Raw genomic sequence first — 24,162 nt, forward strand, 5'->3', positions numbered from 1 at the left:
CACAGACACCCAGAGCCCCCTCCACACACCCACAAGCACACACACATGCCAACAAGCACACGCACGGGCACACACAAGTAGGCATGACGCACACTCATGGGCATACATGCATCAGTTTTGAGGCCCGATAGTTCCTCCTGGCCCTTTCCGGACTCCGGGACCCCGCAGCAGCCCCCCCGCCCTGCTCCAGAGTCAGCCCAGGCCCTGGGCAAGCTGAGGGGCCTCGTCTGGTCCCCAGCTGTGGGACCCCTGTCCACCGTTCTGGCTTGTTGAGAAGGGTGCTGTGGGCTGTGACACCTGGGGCAAAGGCCACCCCTGCTCTGCCCCACCCCTGCCTCATAGCAGGAGGAGGAAGGCTGGGCAGAGCGCTGGTGGGAAGGCCAAGTGTGCCCCAGGGCTCTGGTCAGGGCCTCAGCTTATCCTACGTGCAGCAGGTTGTTGGGGGGGGGGGGGATTCAGGCCACAGAGCAGACCTGGGGAAGAACCCCGGAGACTCAGCAGCCCCTCCTGCTCCTGCCCCCTTGTTCCTCTGTTGAGTGAGGTGGGCCTGGGCTCCTCTCTCTGCCTTGGGGCCTTCGCACCTGCTGTTCTCTCTGCTGGAGCCCCCTCTCCCTGACTTCTGCAGAAAAGCTGATGGTGACCCCTAAAAACCTCACTGCCCGGTCTCTTGGGCACACTCTAAAACTTTCATGCCAGTTTGTCTGGGTCCCTGTCCCTCTGGCAGAAGTGAGTCCCCAGGATTCTGGAATGTCTGGTTCTGGAGGGAAAAGGGCCCTTTGAGCTCACATGGGAGAGGCTTGGTGAGCAGAAACCAGGTGATGGGGGAGGGGCAGGAGTTTCAGGTCAGGCTGCTCTGTGGGGTGAGGGTGTGGACCCCCTCCACGTGTGCCCCCTAGGATGAGGGGATCTGGTGGGCAGGCCATGCCATGGCCTGAATCCTGATGCAGGCATGGCCAGGCTCCTGGTCCCCTGCATGCCCCTTGCCCCCAGCCCCCCCAGATGGTGAAGTGGAGGGTCCCAAATTATCCTCGTGCTTCCAGGATCACACCACCAGGGGCAGCACCCCGTGTTCAGGATCCCTGACTCCTGTCTGTCCTGGCCCAGTAGGTGGAGTCTCCCAGCCCTTCTTGGTCTCTGGGTCCCAGGACCAAGGGCATCTGCAACCCAGAGAGGTCCCACTGCCTGCCAAGAGCAGCACCTTCTCACCCTTGGGGTCCAGCCCCGGCGGAGGCCTCAGGGGCCACAAGGGAGAAGGGAGAGAGCCACTGGGCTGGGCCTGGCCTTGGGCGCCAGCAACTCTCCTCTCCAACCTTCCTGCCCGCTGCCAAAGTGGCCAGTGCGGTGGGGGTCACCGAGCACACTGTTTTTAGGGGAGGTGTCCAAGCAGCATGGCTCAGGGGCAGCGCAGGTGGGGCAGGCCAGGGCAGCCTGAGGGGCCTCCCCGGCAGGTGGGAGGGACCAGTGACATCGGGGCTCCCTGCCTGTCCCGGGGCCTGAGCCTCAGATCAGGACAGGCAGGCTCCTGGCAGAACAGGTGAGAGGGGCCAGAGGCCAGACCAGAGGCGGCTCACCTCGCTGAGCCCGTGCTGGGAGGATGAGGTCCTGCCCCAGGGCACCCTCCTCCGCCTGGGGTGATGTGGGCCCACTTGGTGGCTATGACCTTGGGTGGGGCCCTGACCCAGCTCCCTCCTGGCTGGAGGCCCAGCTTTGTCCACCTGACTCATTCCATGTTGGGTACGGGTGACCCACCCCCAAAGGAGGCCCCTATTCACTGATCCAGGAGTGGACCTCCCGTCCCACCCCACCCTACCCTGGCCAATATATGGGGCCCGGCCTCCAGGGAAGAGCTTTCCGGCTGGGACCAGGCCAGGAGGAGTGCAGTGACCGGTGCTGGAGGGGCAGGCCCTGCCCCCACCCTGCCTGGCGGGCCTGACTGCCAGGAACTCCGGGGGTCAGTTGTGTAATCGAAGCTCGGGGTTTTGCCAAGGCTGCCTGGAAAGCCGCTGGCCCAGAAGTCATGTGCTGGAGGCTCGGACACCCCCTCCCCCTTAATCAGAGGCCTCTGGAGAGGGGAAGGGCCCACTGAGAAACCCCAGGGCTAGCAATTCTGCTTGGGTCCTGTACCCCTCGGCCACAGCCAGGGGATAGAGATGAATGGGGGCCCAACGAGCTCCTGGCCAACCTTCAGCTCCACGGACAGGTGCCAGGCCTGGCTCACACCCTCCTTGCAGCTTGCCTGCAACCTGCCATGCCCATCACTGCCCACACAGTGCCCCTCCAGAGGCTTTCTCCGGAGGGCCCCAGGGTGCCTCCAGTGTGGGGGGGTGCAGCCCTGTTCTGCTCCTCCTGGGGCCCCATGTGGTGTGGGGGTGTCCTGAGCCCCTGCCCATCCAGGCCTCCACTGCCCGCCTCGGGAGCTGCCCCGACAGCCCACATTGCATTTCCTTCTTGCACGGCCTTCACGAGCATGGGGGCTCCCTGGCCAGCTGGGTTCTGCATGCCCGGGAGGGGAGGTGGGGCTCCTGGGGTCCTGCCAGGGATCACTTCCCTTTTCCGTGAAGCTTTGGCACCAAAGCCATGCCAAGGTTTCGTTTCGGGGGCTGCACCGGAGAAAAGAAACTTAAGACTCCAACAGCCACAGGAGTTGTTCTAGATCTGTGTCTGGCCTCGCTCTTCCCAGAAGCCGGGTGGGTCTCAGGCCGGTGGGCGAGGGGCCTGGCGTCAAAGACGCCGCACCCCCACCTCGCGGGCACAGCCCGTGCCCACCCGACCTCCGAGGCCCTGGCCATGAGCAAACCAGTCGAAGCTAGGGCTGCAGATGGGGCATAGCGTGCTGCTCCAGGACGGAAGGAGACAGAGCAGCCAAGCCAGGACCCGGATTCAGTTCAGGATTTGGGTTCTCTCCACATGATTTCTGGATTCTGTGCAACCCCAAGGGGCGTCCCTGAAGGATGGACACTGTGCAGAGCTTGACCAAGTGGCTCTAAAGGAGCCTTGATAGTAAATGGACCCAAGACATTAAAAGATGAGTGGGTTGGCACCGGCCGGCAGAGGACAGTGGGAGCCACGGGGCCAGGCAGAACTGGCAGTCCGGTCTAAGCAGACAGGCCAGCAGCATTTCAGGGGCCACTGTCCTCTCTGCTCCAGCCACAAGCCGTCCACACAGCCACCATCCCAGCCTCAGGGGGGTGGGGGCCCTGCCCATGGAAACAAACCCATCCTGGCCCCAAGAGTCCCCAGGTCAGAGGACACCCTTCTCCTGGCCCCCTGACCCCAAGTTCCTCAGGCAGTGCTGATCTGAGGAGCAGAAGAGACCCTTCCCCAGCAGAGGGGGTCTGGCGAATACCAGGGACCACAAAGCTCCGTCCGCTCAGGGGTGAGGGGCCCATGGCAGCTCCCTAGCCCCTTGCCCTCTGCAGCGCCCCCCCCCCCCACCCTGGCACCTAGGATTGGGACAGTGGCCGAGGGGATCGTGGAGAGTCAGAGGCTGGCCCACCCCAGACCCCACAGGTCCCAGGCCCAAGCAAGCAGCCTGCCTTGGGGCTTGCATAGCCTTGCATAGGCTCACCAGACCCCGGGCCCCTGATGGGGGTGCTCTAGCCCTGGAGGCTACCCTCCAGGGTGGGAGGGGCTCAGGATGGGGAGGGGGACTTGAGCCAGGAGAAGACCCTGTGTGGACTGTGGGAGGCCCTGGGGGTGCAGGTCGGCTCCTCAGATCCTGACCCAGCTCCAGCTCTGTGTCTCGGATCCGGGGGTGGGCGTGCACAGATGCAGAGTAGACAGCCTGTGGGTCCGGTGGCAGGCGTGGGACAGGACAGGGCCTCACAGCTGGCTGAGAGCCCTTGCCTGGTGGATGTCTACAGCGTCCAGCCCAGAACTGGGCAGGCCGCAGCATCCCAAGGCCCAGGCTGGTGCAGTCAGCATGGAGACAGAAGGGCGCAGGGCTTGACTGAGGGAGTGGGGGCGGCCAAGCTGCCACCCTCTCTGCCATCTCCCCTGTCTTCTCCCTCTTGCCCTGGGGGGCGGGCTCCATGGGGTGGGTGGGTGAGCCCTCCCTCCACATTTGCACCACATGGGCTGGTAGGTTCCAGTCCTCCCACCTCCAGCCTGACGTTGGGCTCAGCCCCTGGCCCCAGCCCGCGTCCACCTGCCCGACTGCCCTGACACGCACAGGCCCGGGCTTCCCCCAGCAGCATCTGCCAGACCTGGGGCAGGAGAGGTGTCCCGCAAACCCATCAGTGGCCACCCCCCAGGGCTGTCCACCCCCTGCCAGCCTGAGTCTGCCCCACCGTCACAGGCATCACCCGACACACGGGGTTCCAGGGCCGAGGGACTCTGAGGAGCAGTGATTCCGAGGCCAGCGTTTCCCACACTCAGGACAGCGCTGTGCCCTCCATTCCAGGAACAAACTCAGGGACACACTGTCCTCCGGGCCCCTCCTAGAGGCTTGGACACTCAGGCCTGGTGCTTAGGTGGGTGGTAGCCTCTGCACGTGTGGTTGGGGACACAGCGTCCCCTGGTGTGGGCGTCACCGGGGCTGCAGAACAATCCGTGCGGGGCGAGCTTCTCCCACCCACCTCCTGACTTTGCACACGCGCATGCCTCTGACCCCGTGTCCTCCGGAGCCTGTCTCCACATCTGTGCTCGGGACCAGCCCTCCTCAGGACATGCAAGAGACCTCGCACCTTGCTTGTGGGCCGCAAGCACTGAGCACCTGAGGACGAGGTGTCCTGGCACTCCCCACGGGCTTGACTCGGGGTTCCCCACGCACATGAGCTCGCTGAGTGACAGCTGGATGGTTGGGTGGGTGGACGGATGCACAGGTGAGGACGGGCACATGCAGGGAGGGGGGCAGTGCCAAGACCAGCCTGGCACCCTCAGCGGGCAAGTGGGGGAGCTGGGATCACAGTGACGTGTGAGTCACCGTCACCAGAGGAGGATGCAGAGGCCCGACTGCTGTAGAGACCCTATCCTCAACTCTCCCTCCGTGTCCCCCACCCCCCCACGCTCCCGCCCACGTGGCCCAAAGCTGCGAGGGGGTGGGGGGTGGGGGGGGGGTCAGTCCCTGTCCTAGCAGGGGGTGTGGGAGGAGCCAGGGCAGGCTGGCCAGGTGAGGGCAGCGGGAACAGGCGGGCTGCCTCCCCAAACACCCCCTGCTTCACGCATCTGCCTGTGCCAAGGGGGGCCGCCCCTGAGGATCCCTTGGGAAAGGCTCCCCAGGCCCCAGGCAGGCCACACACAGCCACTGCCTCCTGCAGGACCAAGCCCAAGCCAGGAGCCGCCCCCGCAGCCCCCCTACAGCCCCTGCCCCGAGGAAAGCCTGGCTTCACTTCCTCTGGACTCGCTTTCTAAAACGTCCTGGCTCTGCGTTCGTGGTCTTGGGACATTCCTTCCCCCCGCTCTGCGTTCCCAGGGGCCCATGAGCAGCCGAGGGTGTGCACACTCTGTGGACGGGACACGTAGCTGGCACTCAGGCCTCCGGGGGCTCCGGGCTGTGTGCCCTGCGCTCTGCTGCACCAAGACTGCCACTTGGCAGGCCCAGCGGCGGCCTCCCTTGCTCCAGCGCCAGGTGCTGCCAAGCAGAGGGCCCCACGGAGGCGCCAGATGGGACCAGACCATCCACTCAGCCTGCCCTTCGTGCTATGACTGGGCCTTTTCCACACCCGGACCTGGCCGTGACTTAGGGACACTACCTTGCCCTTCAACTGTCAGGCCAAGGCCCGACCACCAGCACCTGCCCCCTCACCTGACCCCACCCACCTCTGCTCCGTGGGAGGAATGCCTTCTCACCCCCCTACCTGGCAAACTCCTATTCATCCTTCAGAACCCCTTCCAGCACCTGCGAACAGAGTAGACCCCTCTTCCTGTACACTTCTGCCTGAGTGGTCTGAGCAAAGACCACCCCCTCTTCCCACCTCTGACTGGGCATCTCTGGGAACAGAAGCCAAGGAGGTCCCCTTGGGGCCACCCCAGAGAGCCTCCAGACTAGGGGTGGCAATGCCCTCGGGGCAGTAGCGGGTGGACAGTGGGGTGACAAGGAGGCCAAGCAGCACAGGCCAGGCCCTCTGGCGGGGGAGGGAAGAGCCTACGTCCTAGTCATGCCGCTGCCTGGCCACAGAAGGCCAGAAGGCAGGGAGGGGCTGCCCCGGGGGCCCCTTCCCCCAACCTCCTTTCACCCAACCACCCTACGCAACACACACAGAGTAACTGTTATATACAAAACAATTTAATTGAAATACCTGTATAAAAAATATGATCTCCAGACATCTCACTTCTGAACTGAAAGAAAGCCCCACCCTCGATGCCTACACACACCGAGGTCACAGAAACACAGCCGCTACAATAAATTAAAGGCTTGAGACTCTGTCCCCCCACCCCCCGCCTGCAGAGCCAACAAGCAGACTGTACAAGGTCAATAATTTAAAACCCACCCCCACCCCGCTCCCCCCGAGGCACAGAGCCACAGGCAGCGGAGTCACCCTTGCCCCTTAAATTAGCCACTGTACAAGTCCATCTTCCGACAGACACAGGTAGGATCAGGACCTGGGGTCCACACACCGCCACGCCCCCCATTCCGGGGCCTGAAGAAGGTGGGGGCGCTGGCAGGAGGGAACCTCCACAAATAAATTAAACAATAAATAGCCCTCCGCAGGGTCAGACCATAAATAGACGTGCGCGGGCGCACACCCCCCGCGTGCACGCGCGCAGGCAGCAGACGCCCCGACGTTGCATTGCTTGTGCAGACTTGCCCGGAAGAACACCGGAGACAGGTGGGCGCGGGGGGTGGGCACAAGGGAGCCTGCGCCCTGGTGAGATGAGGCCACAGGACATGCTCCTGGTCCAACACGGTGCGACGGGGGAGGCGCTGAGGGCCGGCATGGCTGCCTCCCAGAGCAGCACGAGGGATGGACAGTCTCAGGGTCGCGCCCCTGCCCGGCCCAGGCCGGACCTCACGTCGACCGGAGCGTCTTTGGACAGACAGAGCTTGAGAAGACCAAGTCCCGTGAGAGCAGCGTTCGAAAAGGCACTCAAAGCAAAGCAAACAGCCCGGTGCCAAAGGCAAAGGTCACCGGGAGTCAGAGGTCACCGCTTTTGCAAGAAGCAGACAGCCCAGGCGGGGTCGGTCCCTCCGGCTCCCACAAGCCAGGCCCGGGCTCCTCCTCACAAGCTCTCACTGCTGGAGGTGGTGCTGGCCCCGTCGTCCACATCCAGAGCGCAGAGCCGCAGGTCGCAGCTCTCTGCAGGGCCCCCCTCGGCCCCCAGCATCCAAGGGTGTGCAGAGATCTGGTCCAGCGAGGGCCGCTCCGAGGGCCGCAGGGACAGACACCACTGAATGAGCTCCTGGCACTCTGCGGAGAGGACGGGCAGAGTCAGGAAGGGACCGGCTCCTCGCTCCTCCGGCTGCTCGGCTCCCAGCACAGCCCTGGCTCGGCTCGCAGGGCCAGCCCCGCACCCACCACGCACCTGGGGAGACTCTCCTCCGGAAGAAGAGGCGGCCTCGGAGAATCTCCTCGTCCTGCTCGAAGGGAATGTCCCCACACACCATATCATAGAGCAGTACGCCCAGAGACCACACCGTTGCCGAGCGCCCGTGGTAGCGGTGGTAGCGGATCCATTCAGGGGGGCTGTATACCCGGGTGCCTGGGGGGGGGGGGGAACACGGGCTTTAGGGCGTCCACCCCAGGGACCAGCGCCGAGCCCCGCGCTCTCACTATCCCCCTGCGAGGCCCGGGCCGGCAGCCGGCCTCCAGAAATCCTGCTCATCATCACTCTGGAAAAACCCGGCGGGTGCGGCCTCCCCAGCTGGCCCGCCCGGCCGGGGGAGGGGCGGGTCACATGAGCGAGGGCTCGGATTTCACAACAAACAGATGTGAGCTGAGGATAGAGCAGGAGGAGGGCGGGGGGACGCAGGCGCGGGCAGCCCCGGCTTCCCCGCGCTCCGCAATGCGGGGATTTCTGCGGCGCCGCCCCCGCTCGGCACGCACGCAGCGTCCGCCCCACGCAGGGGGAGGCCCGGGCACTCCCGGCGCTCCTCGGCGCCCTGGTCCCCCGCGCCCCGCCCCCGCCCGCGGTCGCGCCCCAGCACCGCCGGCGGGGGCAGTCTCGAGCCCGCCCCTCGCCCCTACCCACCCCACGAACCCGCTCCCCACGCGCGCGGCCTCCAACAGCCGCCAGCCCCTCCGGGCCTCCCCGCGGGCGTCCCCGCCGGCCGGCGGCGCGCTCACCGTCGAAGTCGGTATACACGGTGTCCTTGAGCAGCGCGCCCGAGCCGAAGTCGATGAGCTTCAGCTCGCCCGAGCGCAGATCCACCAGCAGGTTCTCGTCCTTGATGTCGCGGTGCACCACCCCGCAGCTGTGGCAGTGGCGCACGGCGGCCAGCACCTGAGCGAAGAAGCGGCGCGCCAGCGGCTCGTCCAGGGCTCCGCGCTCCGTGATGAAGTCGAAGAGGTCCTGGGCCGGCTCGGGCCGCTCGAGCACCAGCAGGAAGCCGTCGGGCCGCTCGAACCAGTCCAGCAGGCGGATGACGCCGCGCGCGCCGCCCGCCGCGCCCACCTTGCGGAGCAGCACCACCTCGAGGGGCACGGCCGCGCCGCCCTGGGGGGACACGGCGGTCGGTCAGCGCGCCCCGAGCCGCGGCAGCCCGCCCCCGGCGCCCGCCCCACGGCGCCAGCACTTACGATGCTGCCCCACTCGGTCACCCGCTCCTTCACCACGTGCTTCACGGCCACCTGGGGAACGAGGGGGGGGGGGGACACGGATGGTCAGGCCCGGCGACGACGCGACGACGCGCGCGCGATGGGCGAGAAACACGGGTCCGCCCGGTGGCCCGACTCACCGGGAGCCCGTCGGCGATGCGACTGCCCGCGTAGACGGTGCCGAAGCCGCCGCTGCCCAGCACGGCGCCCACCTGGTACACCTTCTCGAAGCTCTCCTTGTCCGCCTTAACTGTGGGGACGGCGCACGGGCGGGGTTGGTGCGGCCCGGCGCGCCCCAGCACCCGGCCCGGGCCCCCGGGCCGCGGCCCCCCGGCCCCGCGCGTACCTGGCTGCAGGATCTTCACCGGGAGGTGGTCCACGCCGCCCGGCCCGCAGAGGTGCGCCAGGGAGCCGAACTTGGAGAGCAGCATCGCGGGCGGCAGCGGGGCGCGGGCCCGCGGCCCCCGAGCTCTCCTCCGCCTCTCACCCGGCCCGGCTCCCCGCGCGGCCGCAGACGCGAGAGGGCGGCCTCCCCGTGCCGCGCGGGGCCCCGAGCCCCGGACGGAGGCGGCCGCGGCGGCTAGGCGGGAGCGCCGAGACCCGCTCGGGCGAGGCAGTCCGCGCGGCGCAGTGGCCCCGGGCCGAGCCGCGCGTGGACCGCGTGCACGCGCAGCCGAGAGCCGCTCACACGCCCCGGCCGCCTCGCCCCGGGCTTTTGGACCGCGGCGACCGTATCCCTCCGCGGGGGCGGGGCGAGCGGAACTCCGCCCCCTTCCGCCGCGGTCCGCACAGCGGGGTCGCCCCCGGGGACGCGCGCGGGCGGCCGAGGCGAAGGTCCGGCGGAGCCGGGCGCCGCCACTCCGGGTCGGCGAGGGCCGGTGGGCCAGGGGTGCGTGGCGAGCCGCCCGGAACTGGCTCGCTGTAGTGGAGCCGCGGAGGCGCACAGCGTGGCGTGGCGGTACACGTCAGCTCTCCCCCCCCCGCGCGCGCGCGCGCACACGCGCACGCACACACACACGCGCGCGCGCGCGCGCACACACACACACACACACACACACACACACACACACACACACACACACACACACACACACACACACACACACACACACACCGCGCACGCGCAGCTCCTGCGCGGGCGGTGGCCGAGGCGTGTGGGGCGGGGCCGCGGGAGCCAATGGTAGCCGGGGTTTCCAAAGGGCCCCGAAGTCCCAGCCAATGGCGGCGCGTGGGCGGGGCGGGGACTCTCCAGTCCCGCCCCAGGCCGTGCCGGGGAAGGTCACCGGCGGAACTCGTGCCCACCTCCGCCGTTCCCGGAGCGGGCGGCCAGAGCGCGCGGGCTGTCGTGAACGCGGGGTCCCGAGCAGGGGCGGGAGTCCTGGAGGCGTCCCCCGTGTGCCTCGGGCCGTGCGAGTGGGTCTCTGGCGGTCTGCGCGCCCTCGCACGCAGCTGGCCGAGCGCTGGGAGGCGGTACCGCCCCCGAGGGGACCCGGCTGAGCGTCCGCGCTCGGGAACTCGCAGCCCCTGGCGTGGGCTAAGTGCTGACCCTGCTCCGGGCGCCCCCTGCTCACCCCGGGGCCGCCGTTCTGACCCAGGCTTGACTGACCTCAAGCCCGCAGCCCGAGGTCCCCACCTGGCCACGCCTCCCCCTCCTTGGAACCTTTGCTCTGCTGTCCCTATACCTGGAGCACCCGGCCCTGCTCTCCACCCATCTGGCTGTTCTCCAGGCCCAGCGGCTGGCCGCCTTTACTAGGGACTCCGCCTTGACCACGGCAGTCGGGGCCGAGACAGCCTATGTCCCCTTGGACCTTCAGTACTACACAGAATCAGCTGTGGGACGCGGTCTACACTTAGGTGTGCTGACTTCGGCCCAAGGTCAGCAGCCTGACCTGCTCGCTGTGAGCAGCTGTCTGCCCGCTGCAGTAGCCACGGAAGAGCCTTACACTGGCTGTCTCCTTCCGTGTCTCAGAGAGGTTTGAGGGTTGGGGTAGCCGGGAGGCCAAGGTGCTGGCACTGCGGGTGCTATGTGAGGCCTTTGTGGTGCCTCCGGGCCGGGCTGGGGTCTAACTGGCAGCTACAGCCTTCAGGTGTGCCCCAAGCACACTCACCTGCCTGAGGGGCCTGCTGGCTCGCTCAATGGGACACCCAGCCTCCCCCAAGCTCCACCCCGTCACTGCCCTTCACTGACACTATTCCTGTCCTAGGTCAGAAAGCAGACCCTCCTCCGGTGCAGCTCTTAGGTTCTTGCCTCCCAGGAGCTCTATCCACCATCCTCCTGCAGCAGGGGCCTGTGAGGGCAGGGTCCCCCAGGGGGTCAGATCCAAGGTAGGAGGCAGGAGCCCACCCCTTTGGCCGAATCCACACAGCACCTGCAAGGGAGGAGGGGGTATCGTCCACTTGCGGGTCCTTCCGAGAACCAGCAGAGGGTCCCAGAGCCTGGCTCTCCAGAGAACGAGCGGGTTTCCGGACCTATGGCCTGTGCTGGGGCTGGGGCTGGGGAGGGTGGGAATGAGGGAGGCTCTTCTGGGTCTAGGTGATTACCATGGCAAGATGTGGTTCTGAGGCAGGCCTGACTCCATCGACAGGAACTGAGGTCCCCAGTGGCCTCCCTAGTGGTCCCCCAGCCCTTCGTGTGAGCCTCCAGGCCAGTCCTCCTCACATGCCCTGTCTGTGTGCCCAGTGGGACCCTTGGGAAGCCAGCATCCTGGGGAGCGCCCTCCCCAGCTCCCGAGTCTTGATCTGAAGACCTTGAGTCACCCCAAACTCAGAGCAGCACGCACTCACACCTCTTCAGAAAGAGGTGGTGCGTGTGTTTTGTCGGCAGCCCCCCGAGCTCTGATGGTAGGCTCTGGAGCCCACTAGCAGGTGTGGCCCAGTCCAGCAAGTCCGTGAGCAGCAGGGCTGGGGACACCGCTGCACATGCCTGGGGGAGGCCGCCAGCAGTGGGCTCAACGGGGGTTGAGGTGCTGCGTCCTTATCCTGCTGCACCACTGACCACAGAGAACCAGGCCCTGTCCCTTGGCCTCCTGTCACACTTCAAGGTGTCTGGGGCTCAGGCCACTGTGCTGCGGACATCTCCATGCGTTGGGCCTTCCTGCTGAGAGGGGCAGCCTTGCACCAGACCCAGGTGCCTCTTCAAGTTCCTGTCCTCTCCAGGCAGCTGTTTCCTCACATGGAGAGCAGGGCAGAGTCTACCAGAGGACCCCTGACTGCCCTGTGGCCCTGGAAACAGCTGGCCCCGTAGGTCACCCTCTCCTGCTGGAGGGAGGGGCTGCACTGTTGCCATGGTGACTGGAGCCAGGCTGGTCTCCGGGACAACGAGGGAGGAGGGGGGTGGACTGAAGATGGCCCGGGTCACCCACAGTCTGTGTCTCACACGTACACTTGTGCATACCACATCACACATGCACACACACGCACTCTCACACGTGTCTGAACACACCCACAGAGCTGGGCATCATCGCAGCTGGGGAATGAGGAGAGAGGGCACATACTGGGGGAGTGCTTCCCCACACTTCCCCAGATCCCCAGGCCTCCTGGCTTCCTGGGTCTCAGGCCTGCCCTGGGCCCTCTTCCCCATCCCCTGGCAGTCTTGTCTGCCCCAGGCCCCATACCAACAACTAAGGCCTCCTCAATCTGCCCTTTTCCAGCTGCCCCTAACATCCCACAGGTGTGCTCAGCCCAGCCCTGGCCTCTTCATATCCCTCAACCTAGGCCAGGCCTGGAGGGTCCCTTATCTTCCCCCATCCATTACCAAGGCCCGTGGTTCTGTCCCATCTCCCCAGCGTCCCCCCACCAGTCCACCTGTGCTCCTCTTGGCATCCCTCCCTGCTCCCAGTCTCAGCCAGGCCAGTGCTACTTCCTCTGCAACCAGTCTTCCCAGCGCCCACCCTCCATGACTGTGCTGCCGCCCCTGCCCCCAGGGCTGGCCATCAGGTGAGTCCCAGTGACCTGGCCCACAGTCACAGCCCTCACCCTCAGCCCCTCTGGCCTCCACCCCCACTGCAGGAACCCTCGGCCTTCCCAGGTCTGTCCTCTCCCCAGCCTGCCGGGCTCTCTGGCTCCCAGACAGCATCAGCTTTGCGCCAGCACCCGCTCCTGCCCCGGCCCTCAGCTGGGCCCGGAGAACTCTGCGACTCTGGCCCAGCCAGCGAGCAGCACCGCAAGGCTACCCTGCCCCTCCTCCAGCACCGACACACAGCTGCAGCCTGGCGAGGCGGGGAGGGCCTTCCCTCTGGCCTCCACTCGCCTCACCTCCGTGTGGCCTCTCACCCACTAGGGAGGGGAGCCAGCAGAACCGGGCCAGGGTTTTGCAACATTTCCCAAAGGCAACCCAGGGTAGGGCCTGGGCTGGGGTGGGGTGAAAATTAGTGGGAGCCAGTGGGCAGCGGTGGCCTGCGTGAACTCTGGCCTCCCTGCCCAGGAGACCCCAGCCTGGCCTGACCCTTGGCCGAGGCCAGCCTGCATTCGTGAGCTTGACACCCCACCTACTGCCACCGAGGAGTGTTTATCCCACAAGCCACTGAGGCCTGGCAATGGCTAACTGCACCCTCGGCCAAGAAGATCCTGAAAAACCGAAGAAGCCCGGGGAGCGTCCAGGCCTAACCTGGAGAGAGGCCAGGTCCCCAGCAGAGCGGACCCGAGCGCAGCAGGACCGGAGACCCCAAAGCCAGCCTTGGCATTGGGAACGGTGAGCATCGACGGCAGTTCTCTCCTCACAGACCTCTGGCCTGGGGTCAGGCTCGGGCGGGCCCGTGGTACACACGGTATGCGCCGTACCAGCTTCCCGGACGCTTAGCTGAGCCTTCACGCCTCTTGGCCTTCCCTTCCTGCCCCCCGCCCCAATTCCTTCCCCCACAGGGCCTTCTCTTCTAACCCAAGCTGAGTAGCCTCAGCCCGGCCCACCCACCAGTCAGGCCATGTCCCTGCTCTGCCACTAATCCACGCCAGAACGTGGGCACATCCCCAACCTCTCCTCGCCTGGATCTCCCCATCTGTGGGGACTCTGACCACCCTTCTATGGGCCCAGGAGGAGGATCCAGTGAGAGGCGCATGAGGGTTTCCATGCACACAGTAGGCTTCTTATAGGTGTGGCTGTGGAGGGTCTGGCTGCTGTCCTGGGTGCAAGCCCTGGGTTTCATCCAGAGAGTCCAGGGTTTTCCTGGGACAGGGAGGCCCGGTACACCCTGGGAGCTCTACCCCCACCACGCTGAGACCCTCAAGGCCGAAGAGCCCGGGCTGGCTGGGACTAGGGGAGGGCAGCCCCAGGCCCCTCCTGCGTGCCCTGGAGGCCTGTCCGCAGGGCCAGGGCGGTGGTGCGGCCGTCTGCGAGGACTCCACACCCTGCCTGCAGCCTCTCAGAATCTAGCCACGGAGAGTCCAGCAGCCTGTGCCGTTGGTGCCCAGGCTGGACAGGCCCCTCGCCCCGCTCCGCTCCAACCTCCAGCACGTGGACGAGGAGGAGAGGCAGAGGGGCCACGAGGGGGACCCCGAGGAGCCGGAAGCTGGCTGTGCCTGTGTTTGCCTCTGACTTGCGTGCAGCTCTCGCTGACCCCAGTCCAGGAGCTGAGCGGGCAGTGGGTCCCCTGTGGGGGCCTCCTGGAGGAGGAGGCCCGGCTCGGGTGAGTCTCCAAGGCTGACCGAGAACAGAGGGAGGGTGTGGGGGGCTCTCGGCACCTGTGCCTGCCAGGGTGCAGGCCGGGGCCACAGCAGAGTCAACGGTTGGACCAGAGCTGTGCCGTTTGGAGCCAGTCGGGGGGACTCTAGAGGAGGAGGGGCTGGTGTCCTGAGTCCCGGAGGGATTCGGGGGCCGTGGGGCCCAGGGCCTACAGCAGTGATGACGTTGTCTGGGGACAGTCCCTGGGCTGTGGCCTGGGCCACTCAGACCACAGTCAGGCTATGGAGGGACCCTACAGATGGATCCCCAGAGTCTGCAGAGCACAGAGACCCGGGGGCCCCGTCCCAGCAAACACAAGCTCAGGACACAGCATGGCCTTGGAGATACGCATCTAGTGAGTGCCTGCTGCATGCTGGCCTGTGCTCAGCACGCTCACGCACCCCCACTTCAGCCCCTGGTGGGGCGCTGCTTTCACAGCACACCACAGCAGTGGCCCACGGGGGCAGGGCAAGCCCAGGGGTGACAACCAGCCCAGCCAAGCAGACACGAGAGTCACTGCCAGGGCGTGAACTCCACCCAACAACAGGTCAGGCTGGGAGAGACGCAGGCAACACGGGCAATAATTTCAGGTCAGGCTTGCTCTGGCCCCTCCCTGCCAGCCCCTGGCACCCACACAGCACAGAGCTGATGAGCCTGTGTGCCCCAGGCCCTGGGGGTCCTCCCTTTAATGGACCAGGAAAAGACAGCCAGGGAGAGAGTCCCCCATGCTGGGTGCTGGGGCTAGTGCCAGGGGTTCCAAGGAAAGTCCAGACTGGCCCAAAGTTCTGCTCGTGCATGAAGGACGAGATTTGCGCTGGCCGAGTCCTGTGTGGTCCGCAGCACCCGGGGGACGCGAGTTGGCGCCCAAGGCTCTCTGGACTCATGCTTCAGCTGGCCTCCTCCTTTCCGTGCTGCTGGGGGTGGCCCCAGGCCTGTGAGCAGAGGCAGATCATGGCGGCCACAGGCTGGAAGGAGAGCCGGACAGGGCAGGGCAAGTCCGCCAGGGGAGCCCCAGAAGGCCCCCTCCAGCCTGTGCTGCCTTCCATACTCCCCTCACTGTGGCTTTTGCCAGAAGGACCCAGGTCTGGCTCCCGAAGTGTCCCCAGCGCCAGACCGGGGTGGGTGCTGAGAGGCACCTGGGCGCGTGGATGCCAACACGTGGCAGGGTCAGAGCATGGAGGCTCCAGGGACCCCGGCTCAGGAAGTGGTGTCCACTGGGGAATGTCAGTATTCAGGGGCTGCTGGCCAAGCCTGTGAGGGAGGAAGGGGACAGTCTGGTGACCCTGAGCCACGACCCTGGGCTCGAGGACTTTCCTGCCTTATCACGTGCTGGGAGGTGGGGGGAATTGAGGACAGTTAAAGGAAGAAGGGTTTGGGGCTGCTGTAGTCTGGGCTACCCGCCCCCCGGCTGAGTCTAGGCTCCAACACAGACTGGGGGAGGTCAGAGGGCCCACTGCAGGAGGGACTGCCCTGTCCCTGTCCCCGAGCCCTGGCGAGAGGTGGTCTGGACAGAGCATGCGGTTCGAGAGAAGTGGCTGGACCAGCTTCCACCTCAGGGCTGCTTCCCTGTTCCCAGAAAGTGACCGGGGAAAGGAAGGCAGGGAAGGGAGGGCTCTGGCCAGGAGATACCCCATGTCTTGCCTCCCTGCTCACTCCTGCTGCCCCCCAGGTGGAGCTGTGTGCCGCCGAGGGGCTTCCCGGGGCTGGCGGCCGCGCCGTGGGTGCCCCAGGGCCCAGGAGCCTAGAGCGGCCCAAGCTGGCTGGGAGGCTATCCCAGAGCTCCCCGGTGGCTGGTCAGCCCGCATCCGGCTCAGACAGCAGTGGGTGAGCCTTGTGAACAGGTGAACACTCACGTGTGTGTGTGCACGCAGCCTGCTGGCCCGTGTGGACAAGGCAGGCCACGTCCGGACATGTGTGGTGGTCACTCTGGCAGGCAGGCTCCAGCCACCGCTGGTGCCTCCTTCCACTTCCTCCCAGGTCCCGGGCTGCGGGCTCAGGCACTGTGGCTTGTCTGTCCTCCCCCAGAGGCAGGGGTGAAGCCTTCCTCCGCAGTCTGGAGGAAGGAGAATTGGGGTCTGGCCAAATGTCCACCATCCAGGTGGGGAGTCTGAGGCCCAGGAGAGGCCACCCCCCCCCATAACCCACAGCCAGGCAGCTGAGTCACCTTGGGGTTGGGGACAGAGCCTCACAGACCCCCGTGTGGACCCTCCGCCGGGATCCAGAACCAGGTCTTCCGGGGGCAGTGGGGGCCAAGCGCCCAATGAAGACCTGGAGGCAGGAGACCAGGCTGGGTGTGGAGATGGGCATGGCCGGGTCCCCGGGGTGGGCGACCAGGACAGGGGAGAGCAGGGGACGGTGTGGGCTGAGCGGGGGCAGGGCCTCACCTGACAGGGAGGAGAAGTGGGGGCTGGGGCACACGAGGGTGGGGGGGTGGGGGAGGAGGTGCAGGTCAGGCACATTCCTGGGCTGACGCAGGCACTGGGGGGAGGGGAAGGCAGGACTACTGAGTCACCACAGAGACATGGAAAGACCTCTGTGCTTTTGCTCTCTGGCCAAGCTCCCCACGCCCAAGAAATTCCCCACGCCAAGCCAGCAGCCCCTCCCTGCCCGACCCCCTTCCTGCTTCCTGTGGGCCTAGCTAACCCCCACTGACCTGGGAGGAGTCAGCCCTGGGCACAGGAGGACGCAGCCACGGTCACCCTGTGTCCACTCAGCCCTGGTTCATCCGCGGGGTGTGTGGACAGCTTCTTCGGGGCCCAGAGAGGGCCCCACTGGCCTGGGCTGGGGTGCACAGTGGCCCGGGAACCAAGAGGCTGCCCAGAGTGGACCTGGGCCAGCCCCCTCTGCCTCCTTTTGGGGGCCTCCCAGGGCCTGGCTGGGCTCAGGACAGGGGCTTTGCCTCTCTGTAATCAACAGCACAGCAACACCATCATCCCCTTTGGGGTTTCACCCTGAACCGGTTTTCCCGTCTGTGAAATGGGTCCTTCAGCGACTCCCCAGCACTGCTGGTGGGGGGCCCGAGCGGGGAAGATGCGGGTGCCCACCTCTCGCAGCGGAGCCGGAGCTCCTTCGCCTCTGCTCTCCAGCTCCAGCCCGCTGGGCGCACCTGTGCCCGCCTGGCCGCACACAGACGGGTGTCCCCACACCGACCCTCTGCCCCCACGGCCCCCACCTCTCTGCCACACCCCGTCTGGGCGTTCCCACAGTGGCTTCCCTGGCAGCATCGGCAGGAGGGGAGCCGCTGACTTGTGGTTTCTGGGACGCACCAGTGTGGGGTTTCGACCCGGCCCTGGAGTCCCTCCCAGGCAGGCGAGTCACCTGCTCTGGGACCTGGGGCTGAGGCCGCCCCATGGGCAGCAGGAGGACCGAGCTTACTGGGCCACCCACCACTGCAATGATCCTGGTATCCACCCCGCCCTTGTCTCACCCCCCCAGCTCCTGCTCCCAGGCTCTGCCACTTCTCGCACCCTCGGGGGCCCTCTGCACCCTCCTTCTGGTGAAGCCTCTGCAGCCTGCTTCTAAACACACCATTCTCTTGCTCAAAACCCTTTAGTGGCTCCCTCCTGCCTGCGGAGGAAAGGCGGAGCCACCGGGCTTCAGCTCTCCAAGCGGCAAAATGGGTCTTCAGGGAGCACTGCCTGCCCCCAGAGAGCTGCCAGGGTAAGGTGTGGGGGGAGGGGCTGATGTGCTGGGGGGGAGGGGCTGATGTGCTGGGGAGGTGGGGACGCCCAGCAGAGCCCTGAAGCCACTGGGACCTGCTTCTGTCTCTCCCACCCCTTCCCAGCACCCCAACCCCTGTGTCAACCACTCCTGACCTCCAGGCACTAAACACACCATATTCCCGTGCCGCCTCTCAGGCTTCACCTGGACTTTGCCTCTTCCACAGCCCCAGAGTGGACCGGGTCAGGGCTGGCTGGGCAGAAGTGGGGTGTGTGCCAGAGTGAAGTGGGCTTGGAGGTGGCCACAGGAACGAGCTCAGGCCCAGGGGGCGTCGTTCCAGATCCTGGATCCCAGTTCCTGGCATCCCTCCTAAATAATACCCGGTCTGGTCTGTTGGTGAGCAGGGGTAGGACAGGGAGGGGAGGCAGATAGCCACGCCCCACCTCAGCTCAGGACCTGCCCACCACCCCTCTCTTCACATGGACCTCTGAGGGCAGAGGTGAGGCACACTGTCCTTCTTCTGGTCCTCATTTGCATATTGGGAAACTGAGGCTTGGGAATGCAAATGGCCAGCCAGGCCCCAGTTGCCAGCTCAGGTCAAGCAGTGCTGCCCAGCTCACGGGCTACATAGCCAAGGCTGGGGGTCACTGGGCTAGGGCGAGGGGCGCTGGGGGAGGGGAGTGAAGGGAGCCAGGCCTGGAGGCTGGGCAGGAGGGGCCGGGTGTCCCCCAGGTTCCCTGTGTCAGGCACCATCGGGATGGAGGTTGAGGCTGTCTCCCATTGGGAGGGTCCAGGGTCAAGGAGGACGGGAGAGGAGCTTGGGGCAGAGGGACTCCAGCCAGGCCAAGAGGAGCGGTCTTGGAGGAGGTGAGGCCTGCTGGGACAGTGTGGTGGGGTTGGGGAGGAGCCCAGGCCTGGGGCAGGAGGAGTGGGCTGGGCTGAGCCCGGACAAGGGGGCCTCGATGGAGGGTCTGCCCTCCTGAAGTCTCACCCACCAGGACCCCAGGCCTCCCGGCAGAAGTGACCCTGCTGCACGGCTGGGTGTGGAGCCTCTCAGCGAGGTGGAGTGGGGGCCGGCATCTAGACAGCCTAGCCACCGTGGCCGCAGGGTGCTGGAGCAGGGCGGACCATCGCCCCACGCTCGGAGGCCGGTCTTCTCCCGGCGAGCTCAGGGCCTCGGGAGGGCCCTGGCCAGGCTGACTTGGGGCTGAGGCGGGGTGGGCAGAGCTAAGGCAGGGCCACCGAGCGGGTCTTGGCACACCCAGTGGCCAGGCCCCAGGCCAAACCGGGCCTCGTTCGCCCATCTCTGTCTCTGTCCGAAGAGGAGAGAAGCAGAGGCCTCTCGGCCCATCCCCCCCGCCTCCTCCCATGGCCCAGCCTTCAAGGCCCCGCTGCCGGGACTGGCTCTGCCATCTGCCGCCGGGCGGGCGCCCCAGGGTGCTGCCGTGACGCACTCTGCTCCGCCTGCGTCCTGGCCAGATCCCGGCCTGCGCGCACACACCAGCATGATTACGCACGCACACACGCACGCGCGCACACGCGGTCAGACCGGTTCTACGCGGCTGGCTCGTGGCTTGTGGAGGACAAGCCTGCCCGGCGGCTGTCCTCTGCCATCCCTGCCGCCAGCCTCGGCCTCCCACCTGCCAGATGGACAGCAATGCCCAGTCGAGGCCTCGCGAGGCTGGGCACGCGGAGGAGCCTCGTGGGTTCAGGGTGTGGGGAGCAGGGAGAAGACAGACCCTGGTTGGTGGGGGCCTTCTAAACCCCCCCCCCCCCCCCCCCCGTGCAGCGGAGTGGCTGGGCGAGGTCACAGAGGAGCGGCCAGCACCCGGCCCTCCCCGACACGGGGCCTCCAGCTGCGCGAGTGGGTGCACCGGCAGTGCCCTCGAGCTCCATGTCACCACACCCGTCCTCGTCACTTGGCCCTCGGAATGGACCCTGAGAGCCCCGTGGGGTAGGCCCGGTGGGGCTGACCCCCAGAGCCCAGCAGCTCCCGGCAGGGTGCCTGTGCCAGCCCCCTCCTGTTACCGAGGTAGCTGGTCGGATGCCTTACGCATCAAGGACACACGAGCCCCACATCTCACCCCATCCCCCGCGCGCCCCTGGCTCCATGGCGACACCCTACCTATCACTGCAACCTTTTAGGCCATCCTGGCTTGTGGGTGCTCCCCTCACCCTCTCCTGGCCCCTGCCCCAAGGTTTGGGGGTGTCTGAGGGACATCTGGGGAAGCGCTCTGTGCAAGCACCTGAGCCGGCTGTGGGACTGGAGGGGAGTGGGCCCCTGTGTGGGCAGGGGGCAGCGAGCGTGCCCCCGCGTGCCAGGACCTGGCTGGGCTGGCCTGGGTGCTGGGTCCCGGCCTGGGCCTGTGTGGACCCTGACCAGCAGGCCTGAGAGCCAACCTCCCCAAGGGGTGCAGGTGGCCTTCCCCAAGCCTGAACTTCCACGGAAAAGTGCAGACATCCCGAGGCCTGGCCGGTGGCAGCTCTCACAGCCTGTGACCAGGCCTCACCCACAGGCTTCCTGTCTGGGCCACTGCAGCCAGGCCACCACCACCACCGGGCAGCAGTGTGGCTCACCGGCCCACGGGCCCCAGCTCTGAGCCTGACAGAGAACACCTGGGGCCCGCACCTGCGCCACACACACCCCAGGACCTTTGCCCCACCCGAGCGATAGCACCTCCCAGGCCTGCTCCAGTGGGAAGCCCCTGCAGCCCCAGGGCTGTGTTTTCCTGGCCCTCTTGCCCCGCCTGAGGCAGTGGGTTGGGAGGGTCTCCTGCCCTGGAGACACCAGTCTGGGTGGGGCAGAGGGGAGGGGAAGTGAATGGCCCATTAAGCTTGAATGCGTACACCCCTCGGGGTCTAGCTGGGAGTGGCACCAGGATCTTGATCCAGGAGGCCTGGGCCCAGCAGGAGGCCAGGGTGTGGGTTGTCAGGGGCGTGGGCACCAGGAGCCGAGGTTGGGGACAAGCTAGGGGGCACAGGCCAGGGAGAGCAGAGCAGAGGCAGTGGGGGGCTCAGGTGGAAGGGGGGGGCAGGGACAGAAGGCGGGAGGCAAGGCAGTTGGGCAGTAGGTGAGAGCAGGTCGGAGGTGGGGGCAGAACAGTGGGGAGTGGGGAACCCGGCGGGAGCGTTGTGGCCCACGGCTGCGGGGCAGGGGCGCCTGGGGACACAATGGGCCCTTGTCCGGCCTGCTGAGGCTCCTGGGTGCCGTGCAGGGACCGTGGGGCACCTTGAGCAAACACACGCCCTGTTCCGGGTGCACACAGTGTCCTGGGACGGGCAGCTGTGGCACTGGGCCAGCGGAGAGGGCGGCAGCAGGGCCAGGCACACGGCACCGCCACAGCCACCCCTGCCGGGGCCATGAGTCTCCCACAAGCGCCCCACCAGGCTCCCTGCGGTTCGGCCTCAACCCTCGGCCAGGCACAGGTGTTTCGGAGGCCCCACTGGACCCGGCAGAAGCCTCCCTGCGGATGGCGGTGTCAGCTCGTCTCCCAGGGCCTGCCACGCTGACCCCACGTAGCGACGGGCCCCAGGGGCTGGCCGACGCTGGCCTGGGCTCACCTGGACGCCTGGTCTGTGCCCTGGACGCCGGGGCAGGCTCAGCTCTGTGGGCTGGTGGGGTTGCAGGGGGCCCAGCGCAGGCCTGAGGCCTAGCTCAGTGGGGTGGGGTGTGCACAGGTTAAGCTCCCCCCCCCTTCCTTCACAGTTCTGGAGGCAGCCAAGGAAAGAGCCCTGGCCATCCAGGAATCCATGGGGGACCGTGGCTGTACTGGGGCTGCACAGGGGCCAGCATGGGCACCAAGGCCTCGAGGTCCCGTCACAGGCCAGCCTGGGTCTGCAGCTGAGGCCCCTTGCTGAGGGGTGTCTCTCGGCTGCCACCCGCCGCAGGGGAAGGGCACAGGACCTGACAGGTCCATCAGGGGACCTGTCTTAAGCCCAGGACCCACCCTGGTTGGGTGACCGCTCTCCAACCCACTGGGGAGGCTGGCAGGGCCCCAGGAGGGGGCATTTGCACGACAGATGAATTCCCTGGAAGGAGGCCCAGGCACTGCAAGGGCACAAGCCACCTCACCTGCCAGCCCTGATTCCTGAGCCCCCAGCCCTCTGAGCCTGGCCATCCTCACAGGCCAGCCCCTCCCACACCTGTGTCCCCTACGCCCAGGCCGGCCTGTGCCCCCAGCTGATGGTAGCCTGCTGCTCCCAGGGAAAGCCCAGCTCTGGGCCACACAGCCAGGGTCCTAGCCCTAGCCGGCCTCAGAGCATTTCCTCACCTCTTAGGAAGACCTCATCCAGGCCCAGAGCTGCTCAGTGTCCCTAATCCTGCTGGTGGTTCTAGGCCAGTGGGGACAAAAGTGTCTGCCGTCTGAGCCGGGCCTCCTCTGCCACCCCTAGCCTCCCAAGGCCATTGCCCCAGTCCTGTGGACTTGCAGAGTCCAGGGTGTGCAGCAGGTGTGAGGGCTTCCTCCCAGATTCCCGGTCCCCAGCTTCAGGGACCCTCTCAAGGGGAAGGCCTGGCCAGGTCAGGTAAGGGGAGGTGGGAAGGGAGGGAGGACACCTGTCTGGCCAGGGGAGCCAGGGTCAGGGTGCTGTCGGATGGGACTGGGCGCCCGAGGGGTGCACCTGCTCTCTCCCTTGGCCCCCTTGGAGACCTCAAAGAAAAAAGGCATCTGACTGTAACTCACTGGTGGTGGAGAGGGGCCTAGACCAGTGCCGCCAGGTCAAAGTGAATGTGGGCCCCTCGGGTAATTGAACATAGCAGGAAACAGGTGAAGTTAACTCTAACGATTGATCTTCTTTGAGCTGGTATCTCCAGCCCTTCAACACGCAGTCTGCATAAACAAGGTTTCATGACACAGTTCACGTCTCTCCCTCTACGAAGCACCCCCCAGCCCGGGCATCTCCCACGTCACCGGCAGCTCAGGCCACAGCCCGACCAGGCGCCTTTCGTGTGGTGCGGCTCTGGACCCCAGCTGGGGTCCCGGAGCCTGCGACAAACAACGCCCCCCAAGACCTACTTGTCGCTCCCTGCTGACCCAGGGCACCTCGGAGTTCCCAAGCCTGGGGCAGGGGCCTCGGGAGGAGGTTGGGAGACGTGCCCAGGGAATGTCTTTTTACAACTATGCTCATTTTAATATCCAAATTACTAGTTGCAACACGCACGCAGAAAAGGGCACCAAATTTTGTGGAGTTTGAACAACAGTAACAGCACAAACAGTGTGTGTCACCCCCAGGTCACCCAGGGGGGACTTGTCAGGACCTCAGCCTGCCCTGGAGCCCCCTCCTGCAGAAGACCACGTTGGTCATCCCCTGGCTGTGCTTATATTTACCACCTGTGCTTACGTGGCAGGCCGTGTCAACGCGGTCCTGCAGGATCCCTTCCCGGAACAGCCTCCCCCGCAGCTCCCCCAGAGGCTGGGCTGGGGAAGCGCGAGCCCGGAGCCCGAGGAGGCCCAGGCCAGCCCCCTGCCCTCCCCGCGGGCCCCGCCCTCCCCGCCAGCACCCACCTGGGACCCCCTGCTCAGAAAGCAGGACGAAGACACACTGAAGGAACTGAAATACAGAACTTACTCCTTTTTTCCGTGGTCTTTTTCTTGACTAGTCATGGTGGGTTTTGTCAAGTAATGTTCTGTGTAAAGAAACGTGACATTGTAACATCCTCATCGTGGATGTTCCCATCTTCACGCTGTGCAGCGCGAATTCCCAATGCAAACATCAGCACAGAACTCACTGCAGCACGGAAACCCCGCGGTGTGTGTTCCACGGCTCCCGACAGGTGCGCGACGGTGTTGGGACCCGCACGGCAGCACGCGAACTCAGCCGAGCGTTTTCACTGTGGCAAAACACCCACGACTCAAAACCTGCTCTCTAACCACAAGGTGTGTCGTTCCGGGCGCTAAGCACGTGCACCCTTCTGTGCCCCCGTGACCAGAACTTTCTATCTCCCCAGACTCGGTCCCCATCACGCACTCTCCCCCCGGCCCCGCCGTCTGCTCTCTGTCCCCGAGTCTGACCACTGCAGGTGCCTCCTCGGAGTGGAACCAGACAGGATGTGTCCTTCCGTGTCTGGCTTACTTCACTCAGCACAGTGTCGGCAGGGCTCCCCCCAGGTCGGGGCAGGTGTCAGCAGCTCCTTCCTCTCTAAGGCAGAGG

At 66.2% G+C, this 24,162-nt stretch overlaps 1 protein-coding gene and 1 long non-coding RNA gene across 2 annotated transcripts; one reads left to right on the forward strand and one right to left on the reverse strand.

The window, feature by feature from the left end:
* Window positions 1-6,208: 6,208 nt before the first annotated feature.
* On the reverse strand, window positions 6,209-9,420 carry PIM3 (Pim-3 proto-oncogene, serine/threonine kinase). Its single transcript, XM_045815496.2, has 6 exons — window positions 9,043-9,420; window positions 8,837-8,946; window positions 8,679-8,729; window positions 8,226-8,595; window positions 7,465-7,641; window positions 6,209-7,349 (listed from the first exon to the last, which is right to left on the reverse strand). Exons 1-6 carry the CDS (start codon window positions 9,125-9,127, stop codon window positions 7,162-7,164), a joined length of 981 nt encoding a protein of 326 aa, XP_045671452.2. The 5' UTR covers window positions 9,128-9,420; the 3' UTR covers window positions 6,209-7,161.
* Window positions 9,421-9,725: 305 nt separating this feature from the next.
* Window positions 9,726-23,673, forward strand: LOC123803789 (uncharacterized). Its single transcript, XR_015727059.1, has 3 exons — window positions 9,726-13,386; window positions 17,906-18,012; window positions 18,137-23,673. It is a non-coding gene; the product is annotated as an uncharacterized LOC123803789 (long non-coding RNA).
* The last annotated feature ends 489 nt before the right edge of the window (window positions 23,674-24,162 follow it).

This window comes from Ursus americanus, chromosome 17 (genome assembly GCF_024610735.1).
Source record: "Ursus americanus isolate L20-20 chromosome 17, mUrsAme1.1.p, whole genome shotgun sequence".
Classification (NCBI taxonomy): domain Eukaryota; kingdom Metazoa; phylum Chordata; class Mammalia; order Carnivora; family Ursidae; genus Ursus; species Ursus americanus.